We start from the raw sequence: 24,227 nt of genomic DNA, 5'->3' as shown, positions 1-24,227 counted from the left end.
ACTTTTTTAGGGAAAAGCTATTCAATATTATGTCATACTGTGAGAGCTGACAAAAGTGAGGGACACATGAGACATGGATGCCAGGGGACAGGTTTGGTTCAATTTCCTCAGTGTTGGCCACAGGGGTTAATGTGATTTTCTTCCATTGCTCTCTCATTCCATGGCTTCAGGTGGACCAAGTCTCTTCCCCATGAAGAGACGTGAATTCCGCACGTGAATTTCTGATGACTCAGTTGAGAGGATGTAGCCATTGTGCAAAGAGGAGGCATCACCATGTAGCAAAACAGAGAGTAACAGGATCAGTAGAAGGGAAGTAAGATATAGAGGAGAGTAACAGCAACAAGTCCTTATGACATATATAAAAGAAATTGTGTGCAATTTTCTCTTTATCAGAAGCCCTTCTTGATTTATAGAGATTGTCTACTTCATATTAATCTGAAATGGCTTGTGACAATGACCACATAGCAAGAATCAAATAAGAGAGACAATAATTCAGTCTACCACTATTTTTTAGCATATCGTGCACTACATTTTTTTACACAAATACATCAGTCACCGTGCACCTTCAAAATTCCTGTCATTTTGCTGAAATCTGTCTGTTTCCAGTATTGTTTTCTTGGAACATGCTGAATCTCAGAAGAAACACACAAATATTTAGATAATTCAGGAAATGTCAGAAAGGGATAGCACTGAGAATGAACCCTGAGTTGGTTTTGGGCTGTTCCCAAGCTCTGATACTTCTCTGCTTCTCTAGCAGCATCACTTCATTTTTCTTTTCTGTGCTTTGGAATACAAAATACACATAGCCTTTTTTTCCCTCAGACAGCCTAAGGCCCTGTTATGTGAGTCTAAGCCATGTTCACCTCTTGAGGTATTAACAAAATAGATTTGGCTATCATTCATATTTTATGTAGTTTGCATAGAGAACCATACATAATCCTGGAATGTTCTTGCTAAACCTATAAAATATTTATAATCACAGAGCAATTATTCATTTGAGAGACATGAAAATGTTTTTTGTTGTGCATTAAATCCAATTCACAGCAGTGTAGAAGTGAATTTGGCTTAAAACCTGTGCCTGCTTTCCCAGGGAAGGATGGTGAGAACAGAAGCATTACAGAAGATAACAGAACACCCACTCTCAGAGATAGCTACAGGCCTTTTAATTTCTGGATTTTAGAAGTTGGTCCTTCTTTTAGTTGTGATTCATTTATATAATATTAAAAGCAATACAAAATATGCTGCAGAAAATGCCCTCACAAAAAGCCACAAAAATACTTAATTAACATTGGTCTTAGCTTTGTATGAAGATGTGGTGCTGAATCCACAGTTTTTGTAATGCAGTAAACATGACCATAAACACTTCTACATGCTGACATTCTTGTGTAGTCCTCCTAGAAAGATCCCCCGTGAATCCCTGTGGTCCATGTCCACATCGTGTTGAGAACTGGGGGAATTGTTTTGCTTCCTTTAACAGTCTTTCTCATATTTTTTTTTTTTTACTTCCATTAGAACACTTAGTGAAAGGATTCAAAGTCCGCTTCTTTCAAAGACATGGATAAACAGGAGAATCTTTAGCAGTTGTGTCATCTTTCAAAAGTCTTGCATGTTTAAACTAATACAGACATGTATTTAAATCTCTGTAAGCAGCAGAATTTGAGAAGGGCATCTGGTCAGCTGTGTTCAGCATTTCTGTAAAGTTCTGGTCTTCTTGCTTTGGTGTTACAGGCATACTTGGGGCAGTTCACTGAATGTTTGCTGTCAGACCTTTTTCCTAGAGCCTGTGTAATTGCTGAAGTTTCACATGAAATTACTAAAATCTAAGAAAAAAAAAATAAGCCTGTCCCAGACCTTTTAGCATCTTCAGGATCCTGCAGAATAGTGGTGTAAACACCATTGCACAAAAGGAGCCTTAGGTGAGCCCCAGTTAGGGTCAGCTCCCAAGCCTGGCTGTCCGTCATGGACATTTTGATAAAATAATAAACATTCCAGGTAGCAGAGGACTGTGCAAAAAGGGTTTGTTTTTTTTCACTGCTAATAAAACATCTGGCCATTTATTACTGAATCTGGCTAAAATAGCAATATGTTTGGATTTCAGTGTCATTGAACTGCTATGGATTATGTTCCAAGAAGGGTCATCACTGGGAGTTTGGACATTAAAACTTCCTTCTGTTCAGATTAATGGGAAAAATCTCAGAGGCTTCCATCACACAGAGCACCTACATTTGTTGGATCATAGGCAATGAGCACAAATTGGAAATGAAATTCCATCTGGACACAAGAAAACACTTTTTTTTTTGTTTGTGGTCAGACACTGGCACATGTTGCCTGGAGAAGCTGTGGAATCTCCATCCATGGTTATAGTCAAACTCAACTGGATATGGTCCTAGTCAGCCTGTTCCAGCTAGATTTGATTGAGTGGAGAACTGGGCTGGGGGGCTTGAAAATATCCCTTTTACCTCTCAGCAATTCTGTAATCCTGTGTTGCTGGACTTTTTTTGTCCTTTAAATGGTGCATCAGCCAGATCTGTAGTTAAGTAGTTGCAAGGCACAATTTGTGTTTTTCCTGCCCTTTCTTGGCCGCTTCAGTTCATAAAAACAAAGGTCTAGTGAAGAAAAAAAAAGTATCTTTTAACAATCACCATTCAACTAAAAATGTTATTTAGCAAACAGTAAATACGAGGCAGAGTACATAATGTTGTACTCAATGTGCATTTCCTACTTTTTCCTGGTGAATTTATTAAGTCACCATAAATGAGCCTTGGGATATAGGGTGTCCCAGTCTGAACAGATTAATCTTTGAAGGCTTTAGGACTATTAGGAGATTTAGGAGGGGCAGGTGGAACAGAATGTATTGCCCTTACTTGGTTGTGAGTATTCAATAGGTGCAGGTGCTTGTCATTGTCAGTGTTGGAACTGATAGTGATCAAAAAGGAGGCAAGGAAAATTACCCTAGAGAACTGGAAATATTAAGACTAGAACTTAAATAAGCCAAACAGATCAGAGAAGAAATGCAAGTGTTAGCTCCAAAATATGTTTTATGTGTTAACAATGTCTATCTGCTAAAACATAATGCTTTTCCTGGAGTTCTGGGACTTTTTATTCTTTTTTTTTAATTGTCTGGTGTGTGAGGCTTAGATTTCCAGGACACTGAATTCCCAGGAACTTATTTCTGGGAATCTCATGTGAGAGCAAGGAGTAGTGACTATTTATCCTTTCATATAAAATTAGCAGAGAAATTAATCCATATTGCTACTTTACTTCCTTATCTGTCTCTATTCTAAAGGCAGCCACTTTGGTTATTTTAAAAACAAAACATAAAGGTTTTGATTTAGGTTATATTCCTGATGTCTGGTTGTATTATTTTACAGGTCTTTTGTCAACTCATTCCCTCTTTTCAGTCTGACAGTGTGGGAATAGCCATGTGTGACTCTGATGTGTGTGTGTGTATGTTCTTCACTTGAAAAACGTGAGTTGGTGTGTAAGTTCTGTAAGAGGCTTGTCTTACAGGTAGTTCTGGAAATTGATTTCACTGTCAAGAATTTCCTTCTGACTGCATCAGTTGTCAATGCTATCTTGGAAAGTTTGATAAAACATTAGAAAGGCATGTTTGACTGGCACATTTATCTAAGAACATTGTATCTGGTATTTGCATGGCTTTTTTTTATTCTCTGTATAAAATTTCTGCAGGCAGTTGGAAAATAATAGATCTGTTGTCCCTGTTGTTCAGGAGCAGCAGTACAGAATATGAAAACCAAGTTACAGAATGTGCTAGCTTGAACAATTCCTGTGGCACACAAAGAAATTAATGAATCTTTTTAACTACTGGCTAGGACATCTACCTATTATGCAAAAGCACTTCTTAAAATGCTGATGGTGTACTCTGTATTCTAAAACAAAGTCATACTTTGTTTGGTTGTTTGAAAAAAAAAAAAATCCAAACCAAAACCAATGGGAAACCTGTATTTGGAGATAGCAAAGTGCCTTGACTGATCCTTAAAACAAATTGGCATTCTTCATTCCATCCCACAAAGGTAAGAGCAATGAGGAGACTGTTGTCTGTCTTTTTGCTGTAGCTTATTTAACGGCACCTCATAACCCACATTCCAAGACTGCCCCTTTTCTTAGGGGAGGGATAGTTAAGGATGTGTCTAAGAACATTTAACCCTGTTACAAATGCAGTATTTAATCAGTGAACACCATGTTCCCATCCTGCAAACAGTGATAACCATGCCTGAGTGGTAAAACTGGGAAATTCATGCTTCCATTGCTAGGAATGTTCAATTACTTAGATATGTGGCTAGTGTCACGTGCATAAGAATGTTGAAATTAGGAAATGAGCTACACCAGGTTCCGTGTACTTTAAATAATTGGTCATAGAACAAAAACAGGTTCTGAAGATTGACCAAGTGAATTGAGTAAATATCAAATGATGGAACATCTTGCCTATGACTGACCATTAGTTTTTCCCTTAAATTACTTGAATTAATAGCAAGGAATCTCTTGATCTGATAATGTGTATTGATAAGTGTGGAGCATAGATTCTCTAACAGGTGCAGGGGAGGTGAATCTCTTGATCTGATAATATTTATTGATAAGTGTGGAGCATAGATTCTCTAACAGGTGCAGAGGAGGTTGCAAGTGAAAAGAGGAAGAGCAAAGGCCCAGGTTCCCTGAGTAACTTAAACCAGATGAGGAGGGCTTTAACTTGAGCATTATATCTTTAAGCCACTTGATATTTGGCAAAGAGCAGATACAGTGGTCAATTACTCGTGCTTCTAAAAGGCTTTTGATCTGTTTTTTAAAGCATCACCTTGGCAATAAAAAAGAAGGAAAAATCTTTCTCAGATGTAAGCACATGCTTTAAATGCTTCACTTCTATCCCTCACCTGATAGCAGCCATTTTAAACATCCTAACATTCAAATCCAACCATATGAAACATTTGTTTCCTGTAGAGTTTCAGTCACACTCTTCTCCCTTTCTATTATGTGAATTTCATAAATTAATTTGGGACACAACAGTTTCTGAGAGCTTTTCTAATACAGAATCTGACAAATACAGTTGTGGCAGTTTTTGACCCCATTTGTTTTCCTCAGTTACTATTGCTTTTCTTCTTTCTCTTCACCTTTCATTTTGCACCCACACAAAATAGCTACTGCTGATTTTCTAAATATAAAAATGTTTCTGGGTAATAATTCTGTACATGCTGAATCCTCCTGCTTATTTTACTGCTTTAATGTCATGTGTGTTGCTATGGAGCTGTGCAGATTTGCTTGCCTCACCTGCCAGCACAGGGAGTTATTAAGGCCTCGGTTCCACAGGTCCCAGAGGAGCAGGGTGTGCTCTGGGAGGGATGCACATGCACATCTCACCCTCCTGGAGTGGGGACAGTGTCTGGGTTCCAGCCCATGCCATCTCCAGAGCTTGTGTTCCAGAGCTGAGCCCAGAGGGACATCACCCTGCAGAGGTTTGGTGGTTGTAGCAGTCAGTAAGGTCTGGAAGGTGGCCAGCTTGTGAGGTTTGGGGGATGGTGGTGGGGGTGATACTGCTGAGGGTCTGGCATTTGCAAAGTCCAGCCTCCCCCTCGTACTCCGGGATATCTGGATTCTTATGACCCCTTTGAATATTTCCATCTAGTTCTAGACTCAGCACAGCCAGTAGATCCCTTTGGTTGGAGCTCCTCTGTCTGGCATAAATCCCCACCTTTTGTGATTCAGAAGAAGTGAAATTTGAATCTAATGGTCTCCTTAGACAACCTTCAGTAGTAGATGGGGTCTGACTCTTTCTCTGGTCCCAGTGACTGGTTCCATTGCTCAAGGGACACAAAACAATTTTAACAGGTGAACCTGCCACTTCCCTTCTAGGGGTTACAGGAGCTATTTTGGAGGTGAGGGACATGTGAATTCATGGTCTTCATCCAAGATGAATAGAACAGAGATGGCCCCTAATTTATCTGACCTCAATTCCCAATTTGTAGTGTAGGGATTAATTATTTTTGCCTGCATGAGAGCACTGAGGTTCTATTTTGTTTTAAAGGAGGTAGAACGAATTAATCCACTGCATCTGGTGTGTGATCTTTCCGACCAAATATTAAAGCATTTACTTTAGGATTCACTGGTTTTGTTGACTGAGAATGGGACTGAGGTTGACTCAGACATAGGAGACTTCCACATTCAGTCAGATAAATCCTACCTGCATCTCCTGTGTCATCAGGCCTCTGACACCTCTGCTGTTGGCTCTTACTGAAGTCAACCACAGTCTCTGTGGCTTTTCTTTCTCTTTTTTTGGCTTCTTTCTTTGTTTAATGAAAAAGGAAATTCTTAGACATTCACTTGTGGAAGAAAGTTTGTGCTTAAAAAGCACACATGGACCTTCAAGTAGCTCTAATTAGATGCATTTTTCTGTTCAGTCCTGATAAGCCTAGGCACTCTCCATTTGTCCACTTTGTGAGGACCGCTGCCCAATCTGCCTAGCATTGCAAAGGGAGATTCTGAATCCCATTTTATGCTATAGTTTCACAGAAATTAAATATTTTTAGGACTAACTGAAGTCTTAAAGCTAACTAAATCACACTGAAGTGAAATAAGTGCTCTGTAATGTCTGAAAAATAATACTGGAATATAACCAGAATATAAATATTTTTAAGAAAAGATGCTTAGAAAGTTAGGTAAAATTATTAGCATAGCAGTAGGTTTTAAGTTTAGATTTATATGTGTTTTAGATTTAAACTTTTAATTTAAACACATTTGGAAGAATATGCTCAAATACCCGACCATTTCTTATCAACATGAATAAGCAAAACAGAAGCTAAAAGTAGTGCTTCAACTTCAAAGCATTTCATAGTATTTAACACAAAGCTACAAATTCCTGTTAAAGTGACATAGGAAAACCATCTTTTCTGTGTCACAAATTTTATAGTCCATGCCCTTCTAAAAATTATTTTGGATGTTGGTTAGTAGAGACATCAGCAATTAGTGGGTAGGACGTGGCCTCTCAGGACATATATTCTTTGTTCAGAAGACTCTTAGGCTTAACATCTTAGCAAGTGCCCAGATGTCACAGCAAAAATAGAGGATCCAAAAAAGTAGCTAATAAGTTGTAAAGGAGAAATTGGCAAGTAAAAGCTGAGAGCCTGAGTCCCACCTGTTCTGCATGGTGACCTGACCAGCTCTGGGCTGGTGGCAAAGACCACCTGCAATTCAGGGCCTTAGGCAAAAGTCTGCAGTTACATACCTCCTTTACAGAAAATAAAATAAATAAATAACAGGATGTCCTTGTTGCTTAGTTCAGTAAATTAAAAAGAAACTTAGTTTTAGATCTCTGTGTGTGCCTTTTGGGGGATGGACTTTAGCATGAAGGAGTGCCCTAATACAGGCAGGCTGGGGGATGCAGGGTGTCTGCTCCCAGGGAAACTGCTCCACTTTAATTTAGTTACTCTTTTACTGGGGGTTGGGAGCTGAGTTCCCAGCAGGCACACTTTTGTCTCTCTCTCTGGCCCATTAATTGCGCTGCTGCTGCTCCAGACCCACAGAAAGTGGGACAGCCACATTTACAGGGAGATGGTGGCCAAGGATGCCTGCGGCCTCGAGCTTAACCCTGCGCTTGATCCACAAGAGAGGCACTGCTCTGACTGCAAATCAGGGGATGTGGGATCTATGGGGTATGGGGCTTCTGCCTGGGATGCTGCACAGGAGGAGATCCCTGCCACACAATACATAATTTAGACCCAAATGCCTTTTGATAGAAATGAAGGTCTCCTGGGGCTCGGGGGATGTGCTCCTGCATGAGGAAAAGACAGCTCAGGGGCTGGCATAAGAAGGGTCCTGGGCTTAGAGGGAGGTATTGAGGACGGCAGTAGCTGTGATCATTAGTAAAAACAATAAAATTCTTTTTGTATATTCAAGCAGGTTTGTTTGGGTTTTTTTTCTTCTCTGCTAATCCAGAGTGGAATTTGAGCCAGAAAGGAGAAACTGATGCTATACACACTGCGCACTCTTAAGTATTTGTTTTAAAGTGAGTGTGGGGTCAACATAGAACATCTGAAATTTGTTGATTTACTGCAGTGAGTTTTCTGTGCCTTGTGTTTGCTTTCTGTGGGTTTCAACCCACTTCACAGAAGGAAATACTGTGCATATGAAAGAGTCTATTATGGATCTTCCCTTAGGATTTTTTTTCTCCTCTGCTTTTAAAATACAATCTGTATTATTTATGCCAGTGTTTAAAATAGCTTCCTAACTTTCCCTGGTTAAAGTATTCTGAACCTATTCCAGCTACGTTTTACTATGCACAACTCCCACTCACCATGAATTTTTACTTCAAGTAATTTTTCAGGAAATAACATGCATCACAGCCAGAACCCTGTGTTGCTGTTACATAGTTTTCTTTACAGTTTTCCAGATGTATTCCTCCTCCCATGATAAACTGTGATGTCAGTATACATTTTTATCTTAGAATAAACAAATTGCATTCCCTTAATCTCCCTTCATAAACAGTGCCCTGTAATGCTGTTATCATTATTGTTGACCTTTTTTGGAATTTCTCCAGGTTATTAATGCCTTTTTAATGAGAATCATGGGATTTAAAGTGTTTTCTGAGCAGTGTTTACTCAGGAGTTGATAGATTATTTCCTTTTCTATTTTTCTTTTCATCCCCTATTGCTTTTTTGCCTGACATCTTACTATGTTCAAAGCAGAGCTATGAAAGCAGTTGATTTGGGGGCTGCTGCCAAATCAAAACATTAAAGAAAATCTTTGTTTCAAACTGAACAAAGGCCATAATCAATCTAAAATATTTTGAATTTGGGGGGGTTTATTTTTATGTTTTAACCCATTTTTAAAAGAAGAAAAGTGTTTGTTGGTCTTCATAATTAAAGCATCATTTTAAACAGAAAGTAGAAGAATCTAGTTTTCCATTTTTTTCTGGCCATGTTTGACTTCAAATCATAAATATTTTCAGGGGTTGTTTTTTTGTTGTTTGTTGGGGTTTTTTGTGGGTTTTTTGGTTTGTTTTTTGTGGCTTTTTTTTGTTTGTTTTTTGGTGGGGCTTTTTGTTTGTTTATGTTGGTTTGTTTGGGTTTTTTTGGTACCCAAATTGCTACCTGAAAGATTTGTTTCCCTCAGATTCATTACTTCAAATACTTCTGAGCTGTATTGAGTGGATAAGTCTGTATATTCCTTGTGTTATATATCTGTATTTATGCATAGGAATGGAAAGCTAAGGGAATGTCTTTATTTTAGCCATGCAAATCTCACTTATTTGGTTTCACTGTTGTAGAAAGACATTGTTGAGTGGGCTCAGAAGTGGAAGGTCAAGCATAAACAACTTACCAGATCTTTGCAGGCAGTGGTGTCATTTTAAACATTTGACCTATTTAAGCAGTGGTATTTTACTTGCTTTTATGTACCTAGGTATCTAAATCCTGATGAAGCCGTGCTTAAGATGTCTTCACTTTGTTTTGGTTCTCCCTTGAAGTTAAGAATTCTGAGCTTGGGAAGAGCCTAGGAGAAAGGAAAAATGCACGTCCAATCCCTGTTCCAGTATAGAAACCACAATACTCATAAAATAAAACCCAGCAGCCAGAACAACTAGATAGAAGTAGCCCAACTCTGCTAAAACTTCAGATTGCAGAGAATAATTTTCTCAGCTGTGTTGTGTGCAGGGTGGAGTCTCCTGATGGAGGTGGGAGCTGTGGGAAATTCAGGCCTGTATGGATTTCACCCGCGTAGCAGGGTTTAATGAAGATAGGCATCCCAAAGCAGGTGGTTTTAGGGAGGAGCTGGAGAAGGGCATGACAAGCTGCAAGGATGGGACCTCATCTCTTCACCAAGTTCTTATTGCTGGATGCTGTGTTCCTGGGGGTGGGTTGGGGGGAATATGTGCAGTGTCTTCTCAGGACAAAGCTAAGCCTGGCCCTGAGAACCCCAGGTGGAGCCTTCCTTTCCCCAGTAAAGCAGACAGCATAACAGAGCTGTCATTGGGCTTGTTTTGTGTGGATTCTGATCTATGTGATGTAGTGTGAAACACCCACACAGGTCTTTCGAATGAGGCACCAAACTGTTCATCGCCTTTTAGGCTGACCTGCTTCTAGGCATGCACAGAAACAAGTTTGGCAGAGCTGAGAAGCTTTGCTGAGTGAGACTGGTGGGAGGTGGTTCCCGTTTGAGATGGCAGTTAGGGAAAGCACTAGTTCCAAAATTCCCATAACTCTCCCCTGGAGCTGGAGTCCTGCTTTGTACATTCAGCCTCCAGCCACTGCAAGGCGGACATCACTTCTCCAAGGAATCTGAAATGTACTGCCTTTAATGTGGCATTAAAAAAAATAGCAAGCCTGCTTTATAATACTGTATTTTTATACACCATTACATAAAATGTATTTAAAATAAATGAAAATTCTGCCAGGTTTGTTTCATCTTTTATTAGTATTACATTTTCTTGCTTCCATGCTGAGGCATTTCATCACAGGTCTGTGTTCCACCTTTCTTGGATTCTGTAAATAACAGGAAGCTGTTGGCTTTTGAAATCTGGGCAGGCTGTGTCTGTTGCTAGAGCTGGTGGAGTACAGCTTACCACAAACCTGCAAGGATTAAAAAGCTGAAAAGCACAGACTTCTTGTCTGTCATTTTTGCCTCTTAACAGTAAGAGTGAAAAAAAGCAGCAAATGATGGCAGTCATAACTTGAAATGCAAGTTAGACCTACCTTGGATTTGTTACTGCAGAAAATATAGTTTATGCAACCAATTGGGTAAGGTTTTGCTGTTCTTTTCAATAGATGGCACTTGAACTTGATTAGTTTTTTGCAATAATTTCAACATGTGTGTTACAGTAAATATTTGATTAGTGTATGACAAATTTTACTTTTCATCCTGGGATGGTAGGGTTGCTTTATCAGTTACCTCCCAGATATATTTCTCCTTCCAGCATTTTTCCTTTGCTTGTTGAAAACATGTCAAACTGATTTTAAATGTTTTATGCACATTATAATGAAAAGCATGTGTCTTATATTGAGGGTGACTATGCAAAAGCCTTCACTTGAATCAGGTTTTGCCTGCAGTTTCATGCACTTGCACATACTCTTTGTCCATGGGTCCGTGCAGCTTCTTGCTGTGCCACAGACAGCTTCTCTTCTCCTTGCACACGGGAACCAGATTTAGGAGATGTGTCTGAAAGCCCTTTGTTAAACTGCCACCAATATGAAGGGAGGGCTGGGATCTTTTCCCAGTCTGTGATGAAGTTTGCTGCCTCTCTGTGTACTCCTGTTATTCCTGCCAAAGATGACATTTTCCAGTTCCTAAAAATACTTCTGACCAGCCTATCCATTTCCCTTCAAACAGACCAAATAGTTCTGCCCAGTACATTAAAACATCCCCTGAGGTGATACTGCATGGTTGCTTATAAAAAATACTTGTCCATAGGTGGATTAAAGATATAATTTATAAAACTGTCAAATGCAAGTTAGCATTGTGTTATACAACTCTCAGTGTATTATTTGAATCTCCAGTCTGAATGTTTGTATTGAGGTTGGTGTAGGAAAGTAGCATCCTTCTGTCTCTGATAACAAAGAGCCTTTTTGTTTGAACATGAAGATAAGTTCCCCAGACTGTTCCCTTCTGCTCCATGAGCATATGTTCCTCCTGACAAAGGTCACTTCAGGCTGAGAAGAGTGAAATTATGGGAGTCTTTTTTGAGGTGCTGTTAGAATGGTTCAAACTCCATATAGAATCACGAAAAAATAATTAGGTCAGGCTGCCTTCTGTATGAAAAATATCCTTAAAAATACATAAAGCAGCAAAAAAAAAAAAATCAACTTGTAATGCTCTTTGTCTATTCCAACATCCACTTTTGGATTCTCTACAAATCAGTGAATTAGAAACAATTAAGAAAAACACAAGCCCAGATCATATTGATATGCAGAATATGCATGATGGCTCTCAGCCAATGTCAGTAATTATTTTGTAGTGACTGTGTTTTGAGAGAAGAGCTTGATTGATTGTGGTTTCACAGAATACATAAGTCACGTTATGTATTCATGTTGAAATCTGTAATGCTTATAATTTGCATTAGTGTGGTTCAGATTACTACTAAAACTATAGTACTTAGAAAACTGCTTAATAAGATTAATTATTTGATAACAATCCTTCTTTCAATGTAAAAATAATAAGCAAGAAAAAAAAGTGAAAACCAAGATAATTAAACATTTGTAAAATTGCATTTAGATCCAAACACAGGGAAGCAGGATCTGTGTTGCAGTCCTTCCCAAGTGTCTGTCTGATTTTGAGCTGGAAATCGTCTTGCCCAACACATTTGAACAACTTATGGAGACCCACACCCAAGTTTTGCTCCACATCCCCTCTGACCGTGTCTCTGCCAGCTGTCCAAGTTTGCAGGTGTTACTGGGCCAAGCACTCAGCTGAAATGTGACCACATGTGACCAATGTCTGCTGTGGGAGTGCTGTCGAGCAGCTGGGTGGATGTCCACCCAGGAGTGGGGAGTGATGGCTTCACTCATTGGCCAGTGCAGTGGGATAGGGAAGGGGTGCCTGTTGGTACCCTTAGGACTGAGGATGCCAGGCATTGCTGTACCCAGTTTCTTGCCATTATTCATGGAGCACAACTCACAAAATGTGAGTTCGATGACTAAACCTCATATAGGACCAGAGGGGTAATTAGGTACTAAAATCCAAGATTCGAGAAGGAGTGCCCATCTCCCATGTAGTCCTGGGTGTGCCCACGTGTGCCTTGGATCACTGTGAACCTCCACACCAGAGCCAGACCATGTCTGTGAGTTCAGGCTTCCAGCAGGTTTCATTCCTCTGAAATACGGGCACTGCTAGTGCTACCAGTCTGCCCTGTGTCACATGTGAGTAGTTAGAGCTTGAGGAAAAGGTCTGACTCCAGTGCCCTCTTTAGAACAAAGGAGCTCAAATCTACACTTCTCCTAAGAAGTTCCCGAACAAATGCAACCTACTGGGCATCCTTAGCTGTGACACATGCAGAGGCAGAGCATGTGGGAGCAGCTTCTGTCACCCAAAGATTACTGCAGTCCACATGGAGGAGAGCTCTGACCTGTTCCTTGCTCTCTCTGCTTTTACACAGTTACTGTTCAGTGTGAAATATAATAGTTAAGTCCAAAATAAAAGTCTCCCGTACAATAGTCCTAAATCAAATAATAAGTCAAAAGCCAGGGACTGGAACCAAAACCCACTGTCATCTATGGGCTTGACACTTTGAATTCAGCACATTTCCCACTAGGAGACTTTGCCTTCAAAATGGGTCGTTTTTAAGGGTATTATCTGAAGAAGAGCCTGAAATGTTAAAGCAAGATTTCATTGCTTCTTTGCAGCTTTTTTTAATTTATTTTTTTTTTACATTTGTATGTGAGCAGTGTGGTTTTCTTTCCTAGATTGTTTGTCTATCTTGCAGGAACAACCCCATATTAAACAGAAAAATAAAAACAGCATTAGTGCTTTCTGAAAATACATTGCTTTTGCTGTTAAATATTGGAGCTAGAGATGCAGCTGTGAGTTAAAGCTCTCAAGATAAATTGAAGCAAATCTCTTAAAAATACAGCTCCTTTCATTAGTGGGCATTACAACTGAATTCTCTCTACTTTTCCAGCAGCTTCTAATGACTTTGCAGGATATTTTTTCAGACAGTCAGGCCCAAGCTCTACCCTTGGGATCTCTAAATCAAGCTATCTAGAGAGACACTTATTCCTCAAGGAGCTGCACCGAAGTAGTTAATATGTGTGCATATTTTGGGCACTTTGCTGTATAACAGAGTGCTTTTGAAGGCAAGAAAGCTCAGCAAATTTAAGTGCTTTACATGTTGAGGACAAGCTGTTTCTGTCAGCACTGTTTTACTTACAGCTCTGTTTCACTGGCTATATGCAAAACCTACTTCAAGACTGATACATACAAAGAGGTCATGTTTATGGAGTCAGAAGATAGCTAAGCTCTGTGGTTTATATACCAGGTAGTGCAGCGTACCCGATCTGTTGTAGCTGTAACAGGTGTGAGAGCAGCGTGTGTGACACAGGCACTGTTCTGCTGTTGTCCTTGCGCTTTGCCTGAGGCAGTGCAGGGGCAGAGTTCCAGGTGAGGCTTGTCCACACCCGGGATGTGCCCGTGGTGGCTGCCCTGCCCGCTGGGATAAACACGCGCTAGTGCCAGCTGGAGGCGTTCCGGCCCTCGCACCTTCTCCCGCTCCTCCATCCCTCCCTCCCCCAAATCTGTCATTGCATCATATGCAGGATGAAGCCCTGCCCTTGAGACATTCCTGAGAGTGTCCCAGTTGATTCCCGTGCAGCCACGGGAGGGTGTGAGCTCCCCGGGCTGCGGTGGCAGATGCGTCTGTCGGAGCGCGGCCACCCCGTGTGCCCCTGGCCGCACGGCTCGGCACGGGCAGCACAGCAGCTGGCACGGGCTCCCTCTCCTCCCTCGGTGCCAGCCGGGCCCGTGGCTGTCGCGATGCTGTCGGGGCAGCAAGGAGGCGAAAGGGCAGCATGGAGCGCGATGCTGCCTGCGGGGCGCTCTCGGCTCCGTGCCGCAGCCCACCGAGCGGTAAAGTGCAGGGACAGCACCGGGCTCTGCAGGATTTCACTCCTGCTCCTCAGATACCCATTCCCGGCAAGATGCAACCCTGGAAAATGTGACGGTCCTTCTTGGCCATCCTTGCGCCGCTCCTCCCGCTGCCGTCAGAGCGATGCCGAGCGGCGTGGGCGTGATGCTCGGAGCTGCCCGCGGGGAGAGACCACGGGACGGGACGGGACGGGACGGGACGGGACGGGACGGGACGGGACGGCCTGGCTCCCCTGCACGGACACCGGCCTGGCTCCACGGGCTGGGACACCGGCGGCTGCAGCGTGGAAAAATATGCCTGAGCGAAATCCAAATGATGTACTGCTGAAGCTGGTGACTCAACGTGTAGCATCTTTTGCAGGAAGGGGTTAGTAAGACAGTTCGTTTTATGAGGAAAGTCTCTGATTGGAGCTGAACAAGTGTTACGGCCAGTTAGGGCAAAGGAACGTGGGGTTGAGAAATGTCAGTCTTTTTCATAGTTAGCACTAAATTAATGGGCTGTCCTGGGGCTTACATGTGGGAGCTTTTGTCATTACACAGTCACAGTGACAAAAATAGTCAACAGGCATCCCTTGGAAGCTGTCAGCCTGGAGAATGGCATTAGTAAATGAGAAGCTGTGTTTAGCTCATGCCTGCACCGCTGCTAAACAAGGAGTTTCATGTTTTGTTAAGATATTTGTAAGACAGTAGTCACGCCTGTCCAGGAGACTATGTTGCAATGGGTATTTTATGGATAGATGCCATGTTATTTTGCTCAGAGATGTCTATCAAATTGGAGAAGATGTTTTTTAAGGTCTCCTAATGACACTACTGTCAAGCTCTGCTACACACAAAACTGGCTTAAACATCATTTATACACTTGGAACCATTGCTAGCAGTGACCCCTTTAACTTATAAAATGTTCTCAAGGATCCTATAAATAGCCACATGCCTAATTTTAAACATAAGTAGTCTCCTGTGCTAAGTGTTAAGCTTGTGTATAGCTGTTATTAGAACTGGGGCCAGAAAGGTTAGTTCATGCTTTGCAGACACAGTTCCTGATCTCAGATGCAGCTCAGTCTTTCAGAAAGCTCTGCTGATGGTGTTGTGTTTGCAGGCTCTGCTGGCTCTTATCAGCAGTGCCCAGCCCTGCAGCTCTTGGTGCTCCTGGCCAGGCAGGTCAGGGAGAGGCGAGTGTTAAGCCTTGCTACTCGGCAATGCTTTGGATAGCAAGATCTGATTATGATGTGATCTACTTACCCAGAGATGAAGCTTGGCTAGGGCTCCTGCTCTCTGTGCCACAGCCAGGAACTGCCTTGGGAAAGCTGCTGGTGTCTTGCAAGCGCAGGAATGTTTTGGGGAGCCAAACACCAGAGGTATGACATCTGTGTGACATGTTTACCTGTTTGGGTCTTGTTTAGGAAAGTAGTTTTTGGTGTAGTGTGATGCCAAGAGACTATTTGGAGTGTAGGTCAGTCTTGTAGATGGGGATCTTTTGTTTATCTGGAAAACTGTTGCATCTTTGAAAGTCATGTCCCATGATAATTTTGTTTCCCCATGGAGAGGTTCACTCTCATTTGCATTTGTAAACATGATACAAATACTCTGTGAAACCAAGTGGCTTTGCTGCTTTTCCTTCCCTTCCCTTGCAAATTTGCACACAGCTCTGATCTGGTTATGGCTGTGGTGTCTTGGGTCTGATTATCAGGGGTGTTGTATTGGGTATGGAGCTAGTTAGAGGTGCTAGAGCTGGATCCCTGGCATCTTTTGAAGAGTTCAGCTTTGTATCTGAGCACTTTGAAATTGGGCTGAGGAATATCCTGGGATGGGCTGATGCAGAGACACAGAGAAATGGAGGCTGGTCTCAGATGCCATGAGGTAGGGAAAGTATTGGGTTAAATCCAATCACACCTTGTCCTAAGGCCAGTTGCTAAGTGTTGCCATGTGGTGAGAATGGTTACTGGCTGTCTCTGCCTATGTAAGGCTCTGAAGCCAGGCTCTGACAAAGCCCTTTCCCAGTCTCAGGTGTTCAGGGGGAAAGATGCACACTTCACCCTCAGCTCTGTGAATAATTTAAGAGAGATTGAGGACTAGAAGTCTAGCTGCAACGGGGGAGAGGATGATGGCTGCAGCTGTGTCTCCCCTGTGTGGAAAAGACAGCAAAAATGGCAAGTCTGCAGCTGCTGGCTTGGGGGTGTCTATCCATGGGATGACACCCATAAACTACCAGGAGAGAAATGCTCCCCTTGGTCAGCTGCTTAAAGGATGTTGGAGAGTTATTTCCATCCCCTCAGCTAAGTCACCATTCATTATTGTAGCTCTACAGCATGAGACCTGGGTATGGCATAGGACATTTGCCATTGGATTGACAGAGTGGAAAAAAAAAAATTTCAGCCTTAGTGTGTTTTTTTTTTTTTCCAGAGGTTAAGACATTCTTAGTACATCTAATACTGATCTTAGCAAAATGAGAGCAGTTTTCCTTGTATATCCCAGAGCTTGTGAAATAAAAGCTATGATCCATAGAAAATCAGTAATCAGACAGATGACTTGGTACCTGAGAAGCACTTGGGGCCTACATGTGATTACTGGATTATTTTTAAGGTTATTAGAACTGCCTCACTATGCATATGCATGTAAATATATAGCTATACCATTAGCCTGTACTGGTTTATACCTATATATATATTTATGTTATCCCAGAAAACAAAACAGAAGTGGTGAGCAAGCAGTGTTTCTATGTGGTTTAAAGCTTGAGAAATATCCAGTTACAGTGGTGTGTTCCTAATCACTGTGCTCCTGAAGGAGCCACCTGAGCAGCCTCATTCATTTATTGATGGCTGTGAGAGCAAGCAGGTTGTCAGAACAAGTGTTCCTGTCTGAGACCTGAAATGGCTTCTGTAGTGTGAGGGTTTTGTGTCCAAATGTTTTTTCTGCTCTTGTTGAAGTGCCAGTTCTGAAGAAATATTGAAAATCTGGAACAAATCCAGCTCTTGTCCTCAGGGATGTTTGAAAATCCAAGCAACTTCTGAAATTCACCCAGAACAGACAAAGGAAGGATGCTTGTGATTCACTGTTATTTTGAAAACAATCTTTGAGCTATAATTTCCATCATGTTTTCACTCTTTCCTTTTCCTTTCCAGGCAGTGAAGCTGATTTTAGCTCTTCAAGCAGCACAGGCAGTATTTCAGCACCTGAAGTCCATATGTCAGCTGCTGGAAGCAAGAGATCTTTTTCTCGCAAGTAAGCAAAGAAAATTTGAATTGAATATTGCTAGTGCAAGGATAGACTACTGTGTAAGGTTTTGCATTTTCACACAATTGGGTTAACACAACACTCTTGGGTAGCACACTGGTGAGAACTGCAATATAAGAAAGAAAAAAAAATGCTGTATTCAGTGCACAATAATTGTTAGTATGCCAGATCAGTCAGCTGTTGTTTTTTTTGTTTTGTTTTGGTTTTTTGGGTTTTTTTTGTTTATTCATGGCAAGTATGGGAAATATCAGGTAAGGCAGAAAAGGTATTGGCTGGAGTGGAGTGAGAGCTGGGTATGTTAGTTAACAGCAATATTTCTAAACAGTTAACCTAAACCTTTTGGTCTTAACACTTTGTTTTATCTCTGCCATAAACTGTCAGCTCAGCTTACACCTTTTCAGATCATGATCTTGTTGTTATTGTAAGAAGTAGACAGTATTGCCTTTGATGTTGTTGTATTTTTTTTTCTAATACCCTTGCCCAGCCTATAGGCAATTTAAAAAAAAATATATCATAGTCATATGCCTAAGTGAACCTCTCATGAAAGATTTCTGTAAGTCTTCTCCCTGTTATATGTGATTTGAAAATTCAGACAGTTTGAGAATACAGGGGCATTGTTGGAATGGAGCAGTGCATGTTGTGTTCTGCCCACGTAATCCCTGCTGGTTACATTTTGTGGAGCAGGAAGAAGGAGTTCGATTTGACAGGACTGGTTTCCTGCCTGTTTTTTTGGTTGTTTTGTTTTTGGGTTTTTTTTTGTTTTTTTTTTTTTTTTTTTTTTTGTGGAAGAGCTGGCAGGCAGGCAGGCTGGGAGCAGCAGCAGGATACCCGAGTGCCTGAGTCACTCACTGAGGCGTCATGAAGGTCACGATGTGCCCTGGCATTCAGAGGTCGTCAGAGTGAGGCTTTGAGAGCACTTTCCTATCTGTACCATGAGACTTTTAGAAAAGTAAACACTACTGTAGTTCCCTCCAGATTATATCTAACTAGTAAAGTTACTGGTTGTGTGAAAAAATGGTACTAAGTATAATATGAAGTCCTAATATCACCTTAATTTCAGTAAGATTCTGTATCATTTCATATACTTCTGTGCATTTTAATATAACTTAAAACTAGAGCATAGTGACATCCTGCATTGGACAGAAGTCCTCTGTAATAAGGCTCCTTCAGGTGTGCTGCTATGTTAAGCACAGTCTCTGCAAGTTCTGCCACACACCTGAGTTGATGATACATACTATAAAGTGGAAAAAGATCTCTTCTTTGCAGTATGTTCTTTTTAACTGTTTGACTTTACTCGCTATGAAACGCTTCAGTGTTGTCACAAACCACAGTCCTGTACTTCATTGTAAAATAATTACAAAATCACCCAAACCGCAGCAGTGTGATGAAGGTTCACAGCAGCCACTCAACCATCTGTTCCTTATAAACTGTTCCATTTGCAGAGAAGGGAAAAAACCAAGTGAAACAATTTAAATAAGAGATGTTGCTTCATAGTTCTGTGGTATTTGATTTTTTTATATTCAAGCCTCCTCTTTTGCTGGCTGGGCTTGCCTTTTTCTGGTACTTTTTGTTTGAGTTTTTAAATTTTATTTTATTTTTGACCTGCCCTTTCATTACCATTTAGAAGAACAACTTCGATGGGAGAATGAAGATAGCAGTGTAGTAGTGCAGGATGACAAACCTAGTGAGCAGGAAAGGGACACATCCCAGGAAGCTGGCCTCAGCACTCCAGCCCCTGGGCAGCTCTCGGGCAGGGAGGATACCAGTTCCTTTCAAGCACACACAGATAACAGATTCTTTAATAAAGAATGGGAAAAGAAAGGTAAATATGTTTGAGAAAAACTGGCAGAGTAAAAGAAAAGACTGTGCTTTCCTTTGTCTCTTTTAATACTATTTCAGCCTGCTCTCCATGGGGTTCAAACGATATCAAAGTGAATGAATAGCTGACCATGGCAGATGAAGCACCCAGTATGCCAAAGGCAGAAAAGAACAGTGGCCCAAACAAAATCTGGTTTTGCTGCACACTGTGATCCCTCAGGCTGCTTGCCGAGGAGCATGAAAGCAGTCTTACAGAAATGCTCCATGCAGAGGCACCACTCTGCAGGCCTGGCCAGGGAAAGCTGGAGTGTGGTTCTTGTGGCATTAGTCCAGACCACAGGCCTCTCATTACTTACAGAGTCAAAGATTCAGGGAACATGGATGATCTGATGGAGTTACTGGGAACTGTGCTGTCCACAGACAGATGAAAAATGGCTGGGATTTCCTTAGAAACATAATTCAGACTGAGAGCCCCCTGCCAGTGAAAGAACATGAGTGGCTAATCATGCCAGAGCTTTATTTCTTTCCAGCCACTCACAGTTACCTCTCTGGCTTATTGTTTAGAGAACTCTGTGTGTAAAATAAGACAAAAAATGGGTTATGTGATGAGAATAATGCTTTTACCATTTTGGTTCTTCTCCAGTCGTGGTCCTTATGGTCGGAATAATGGATCCTTATCCTACAAGTCTGGAGCCAGTCCACCTGCTTCACATGGAAAGGACGCTTCATCAACACTGTGCAAAAACCATCTGAGTCCTGCTAACATCCATCAGAGTTACAGGGCTTCTTCAGCCAGCAGCAGCAACTCAGGCTCATACAAAGGAAGTGACAGCAGTCCAGTGATGAGGCAAGTCTGTGTTTCAGCCTCCTGGTGTTGGGTACATTGGCACCCTCTGTGCACCATAGCTTGGGATCAGGTGTAGGAGTTGCCATGCAGGTCATCTTTCTCCTCACCATCATTGTGATGCCCTGTAGAGGTGACTTAGCAATCAGCAAGGTTCTCCATACCATGTAAAAGCTTTGTTGTTTCAGCGCTGTAAAATCAAGTTTACTTTACAAAGTCCTCTGCAGTTGGTTTTCACTCCAAGGCAGGCTGTTTCATGCATTTTCATGCCATCAGTTCTCATGAGAGTTTACTGGTTCGTCTGTTGTAGGGCTCTTTTCACTTTGAAGAGAGTTGGGTGTGGTAGTGTAGGAAACATGATACACTTGGGCAAACATTCATTCACCCTGCCTAGCCTTAGGCACCTCCCTAAGGAGTGCAGTTTCCTTTACAGGAAAGAACACAGATACCTGCCAGAGCATGTGACACGTGTTGCACACAAGAAATGGTCACCATGCTGCTGCTGTTGCCCTCTCTCCCAGACAAGTTAGCAGCAATCATGTGGATGCACACCCAAAGCTAGACAGGATGACTATAGATTTCAGTGTGCTTAGCTTTGTAACTCCTGTGTGGAGCTGAACTCAGTCTTTGGGCTGCCTTGCCTGGCTGTCTGTAGATTGGTGCCCTTGCCCTGCCTGCTCTTGGGCACACCTCCCATTTGGGGCAAGGGGATGGCCAGGTATTTCAAAGTTAAAAGCCTCATTTGATGTAATGACACCGAAGCCAAGTACAATAAATAGTAAATTTTGCACTGTAGCTACAAATCAAGGTACAAGTACTCAAGTACTTTGATTTGCAAGGTGAAGTAACTCGTGTGGACACTGAGGAGCCCCAGATGAGTCAAGCTTTGCATTTATCAGTCAGTGGAATGTTTTTCATTCTGCCAGACTTAAGAACTGGAACAGTGATGTTATGTGATGGTTTGTTTTGGGTTTTTTCAGGCGATCAGGGAGATACAATTCTTGTGGTGACAATCACAGCATTAAGCCACAAAATCCAGAGCAGTATTTGACTCCTCTGCAGCAGAAAGAAGTGACAGTACGGCATTTGAAAACCAAGCTGAAGGAATCTGAAAGCAAACTTAAAGAAAGGTAAACCTCACATCAGAAATCAGTCAGAAAGATTTATTTGGGTACATTTAGGGGTGGGAATCCTGAGTGGTTTTACTCATTTCTTTACCAATAAAGTTTCCATTAAGAAATTTGAAATATGATTAGTCTTAGGTTATTTTCAGTATTTCAGTTTTCAGAGTATACTAAGGGGATGCAAAACAATGAGTTTATTTATAAATATAGCTGTCTCTTTTTCCTTTTTGGAACTTTCACAATAGAACACTTTAAAAGGACAACTTTTAGACCTTTTATATATAGAACAGTTTCTACCTGGCAGCATGTGTTACCTTAATGTCCTGTTCTACCTCTCTCAGTGAAGTAGGACTGCAAATGTCCCCCTCCTCCCCAGAAAAAGAGAGGTTCATACTGAAACCACTGTGCCAATTTGTGTTATTGTCACTTACGTACTGAATTCTTCACAATAGCCCTTTGTATGGCTGCTGAGCAAAGAAGTGACAACGTGCATTACACAGCAACAGATGTCTCTTTTACTAAAACTGCACGTTGAGAGCTGGCTCTCCAGCACAGACAACCCAAGGGCTGTTTGAATGGAGCCCAAGAGAGTTCCAGGTACCCTGCACTCTTCCTCTGCATCTGCAAGGCCTGGAGCTGACACAGGAGTCCTCTCTCCCGCACTTGCTCCCTGCTGGGGAAAGCCAGCCCTGTGCCTGCAGACTGAGCTCCCTGGCTGGCTGAGGCCAGCATTGGCTCTGGCAGTACATGACAAGCTGCTGGCGGGCACTGGGGATGCATCCCAGCAGCTGTTTCCCATTTCCACTAGGGCAAGGCAATAGGGGAGATTTTAAGCACTACACTGGTTAGACCTGACCTAGAGGTCACCACTTGTGCCTCAAATTGTCCAGGATCGTGGCACAGCCCACAGGGCTGCTGGTTTTGTGGGGAGGTCAGTGACTCTCATTAGCAATCAGCTGGCATATCTTGGCTCTCTCAGAGGTGGCCAAAAATGGCACCTGGAGAAATTTGCTTCCTTCTTGTAGAATCTCTGCAGCAGAGCCATGGCTGTGTGGTGGGCCATCATGTTGGCTTTAACTGAGCAGTCAGCAGAAGTGTTATATTATTTTTATTTTGCTACAGGGAAACAGAAATAGAAGAGCTTAAAGCTCAGCTGGGACGGATGAGGGAAGACTGGATTGAAGAAGAGTGCAATCGTGTGGAGGCAGAGCTGGCCTTAAAGGAAGCAAGAAGTGAAATTAAACAACTCAAGCAGGTCATTGAAAGCATGAAAAACAGCTTGGCAGAGAAAGACAAAAAAATTCAGAAATACTTCATAGACATAAACATTCAAAACAAGAAACTGGAAACTTTGCTGCAGAGCATGGAGATGGCTCAGAACCACTCTGTGAGGGATGAGCAGTGCCTGGAGTACATGAGCAACTCAGAGGGGAAGCTGTTAGCTTTGTGTGCCAACCTGCCAGACAGCCCCATCACAGAGGACCAAGGTCTGGAGGAGGTGGCAGACGGTGATCTGCTTCTTAGTGAGGACAGAGCTAACGGGACTGACTCATCTGGAGAGAGTTTGACCACCACAACCTCTGAGTTGAGTGATCCAGCTCCCTTCAGTGCTGCTGTAAATAAAGAGATGCTTGAAATCTTTCTGGATGGAAAACTAACTTACGGCCAGGAGGAAGAAAAAAGCAACATGACAGTGGAACAGGCCATCCAGACTGATGTGGTGCCATATAGCTTAGATGTGGAACAGCTCATTCAAAACATCTTCAGGGCTCAAGACACCTGTCCTCTAAGCCCACCTTCTTCACTGAAGGAATTGGGTGAATTTTCTCTTGGAAGCTTAAGTGATTCTGGTATCATAGTGGACTTAACTCCAAGTGATCCCAATTCTGCCATTCTTTTGTCTCCTATGGAGTCTCCATGCAGGAAGGTGGAGCACAGAGCCAATGAAAACCGTTTCATGAAAGAACTTGATTTTACAGAAACTCACGATGATGAAGCCTTTGAGTATGTTAATACAGGAATAAAGAGGAGATACTGGAGCAGCAGTCTCCTCGGGGATCTTCTGGCTGTAGCAGCCCCTGTTGTACCAACTATTGTGTGGGCTTTGAGTACTCAGAGAGGAGGAACAGATCCTATTTACAATATTGGAGCTTTGCTTCGTGGTTGCTGCCTGGTGGCCCTGCACTCTTTACGCCGAACATCCTTCGGTATCAAAACCTAAAGTGTACTCTGTCCCTGGGCACCAACTGGCTGAGAGAGAAAGAGAGATGAGATAGATCATAAAAGGTTACTATATATTCTGGCAGAGTCCACCATTTGCTTTTGACTATTTTATTTGCACTATAAATCAGTTCAGAAACATGTTCCTTGTTTCAAAATAGAAAAAAGAAATAAACTGAACCTTGTAATTCCACAAGATGTTTTTAACAGTACTGCTGCTTACAGAAATAGTCCTCCTGCTCAGAGGCACTATGTTCCTCCCCTGAGCTGGTGGCTTTCTGGTGCCAGCACATCTGCACAGTGAACATAACCAGGGAAATCAGGAATGCGGGCCTAGGGCTCTTTCATGTTCCACTGCTGAGCTAGGATTAAGCTCAGTCACACTCCCTGGATGGTTCACTGAGCAAATGTGC

At 42.1% G+C, this 24,227-nt stretch overlaps 1 protein-coding gene across 3 annotated transcripts in view; it reads left to right on the top strand.

Moving 5' to 3' along the window:
* Positions 1-23,815, top strand: part of SYBU (syntabulin) — a 38,910-nt gene extending 15,095 nt beyond the window's left edge. For all 3 annotated transcript variants that reach the window (XM_062503516.1, XM_062503507.1, XM_062503499.1), the window contains exons 4-7: positions 17,697-17,796; positions 20,270-20,473; positions 21,451-21,600; positions 22,717-23,815. In XM_062503516.1, coding sequence (XP_062359500.1) covers positions 17,697-17,796; positions 20,270-20,473; positions 21,451-21,600; positions 22,717-23,815 — 1,553 coding nt within the window. The remainder of the gene's footprint in view (positions 1-17,696; positions 17,797-20,269; positions 20,474-21,450; positions 21,601-22,716) is intronic.
* Positions 23,816-24,227: the final 412 nt, after the last annotated feature.

The sequence above is a fragment of the Cinclus cinclus genome, chromosome 1, assembly GCF_963662255.1.
Source record: "Cinclus cinclus chromosome 1, bCinCin1.1, whole genome shotgun sequence".
In the NCBI taxonomy this organism is placed as follows: Eukaryota; Metazoa; Chordata; class Aves; order Passeriformes; family Cinclidae; genus Cinclus; species Cinclus cinclus.
This window is presented reverse-complemented; position numbering and strand designations above follow the sequence as displayed.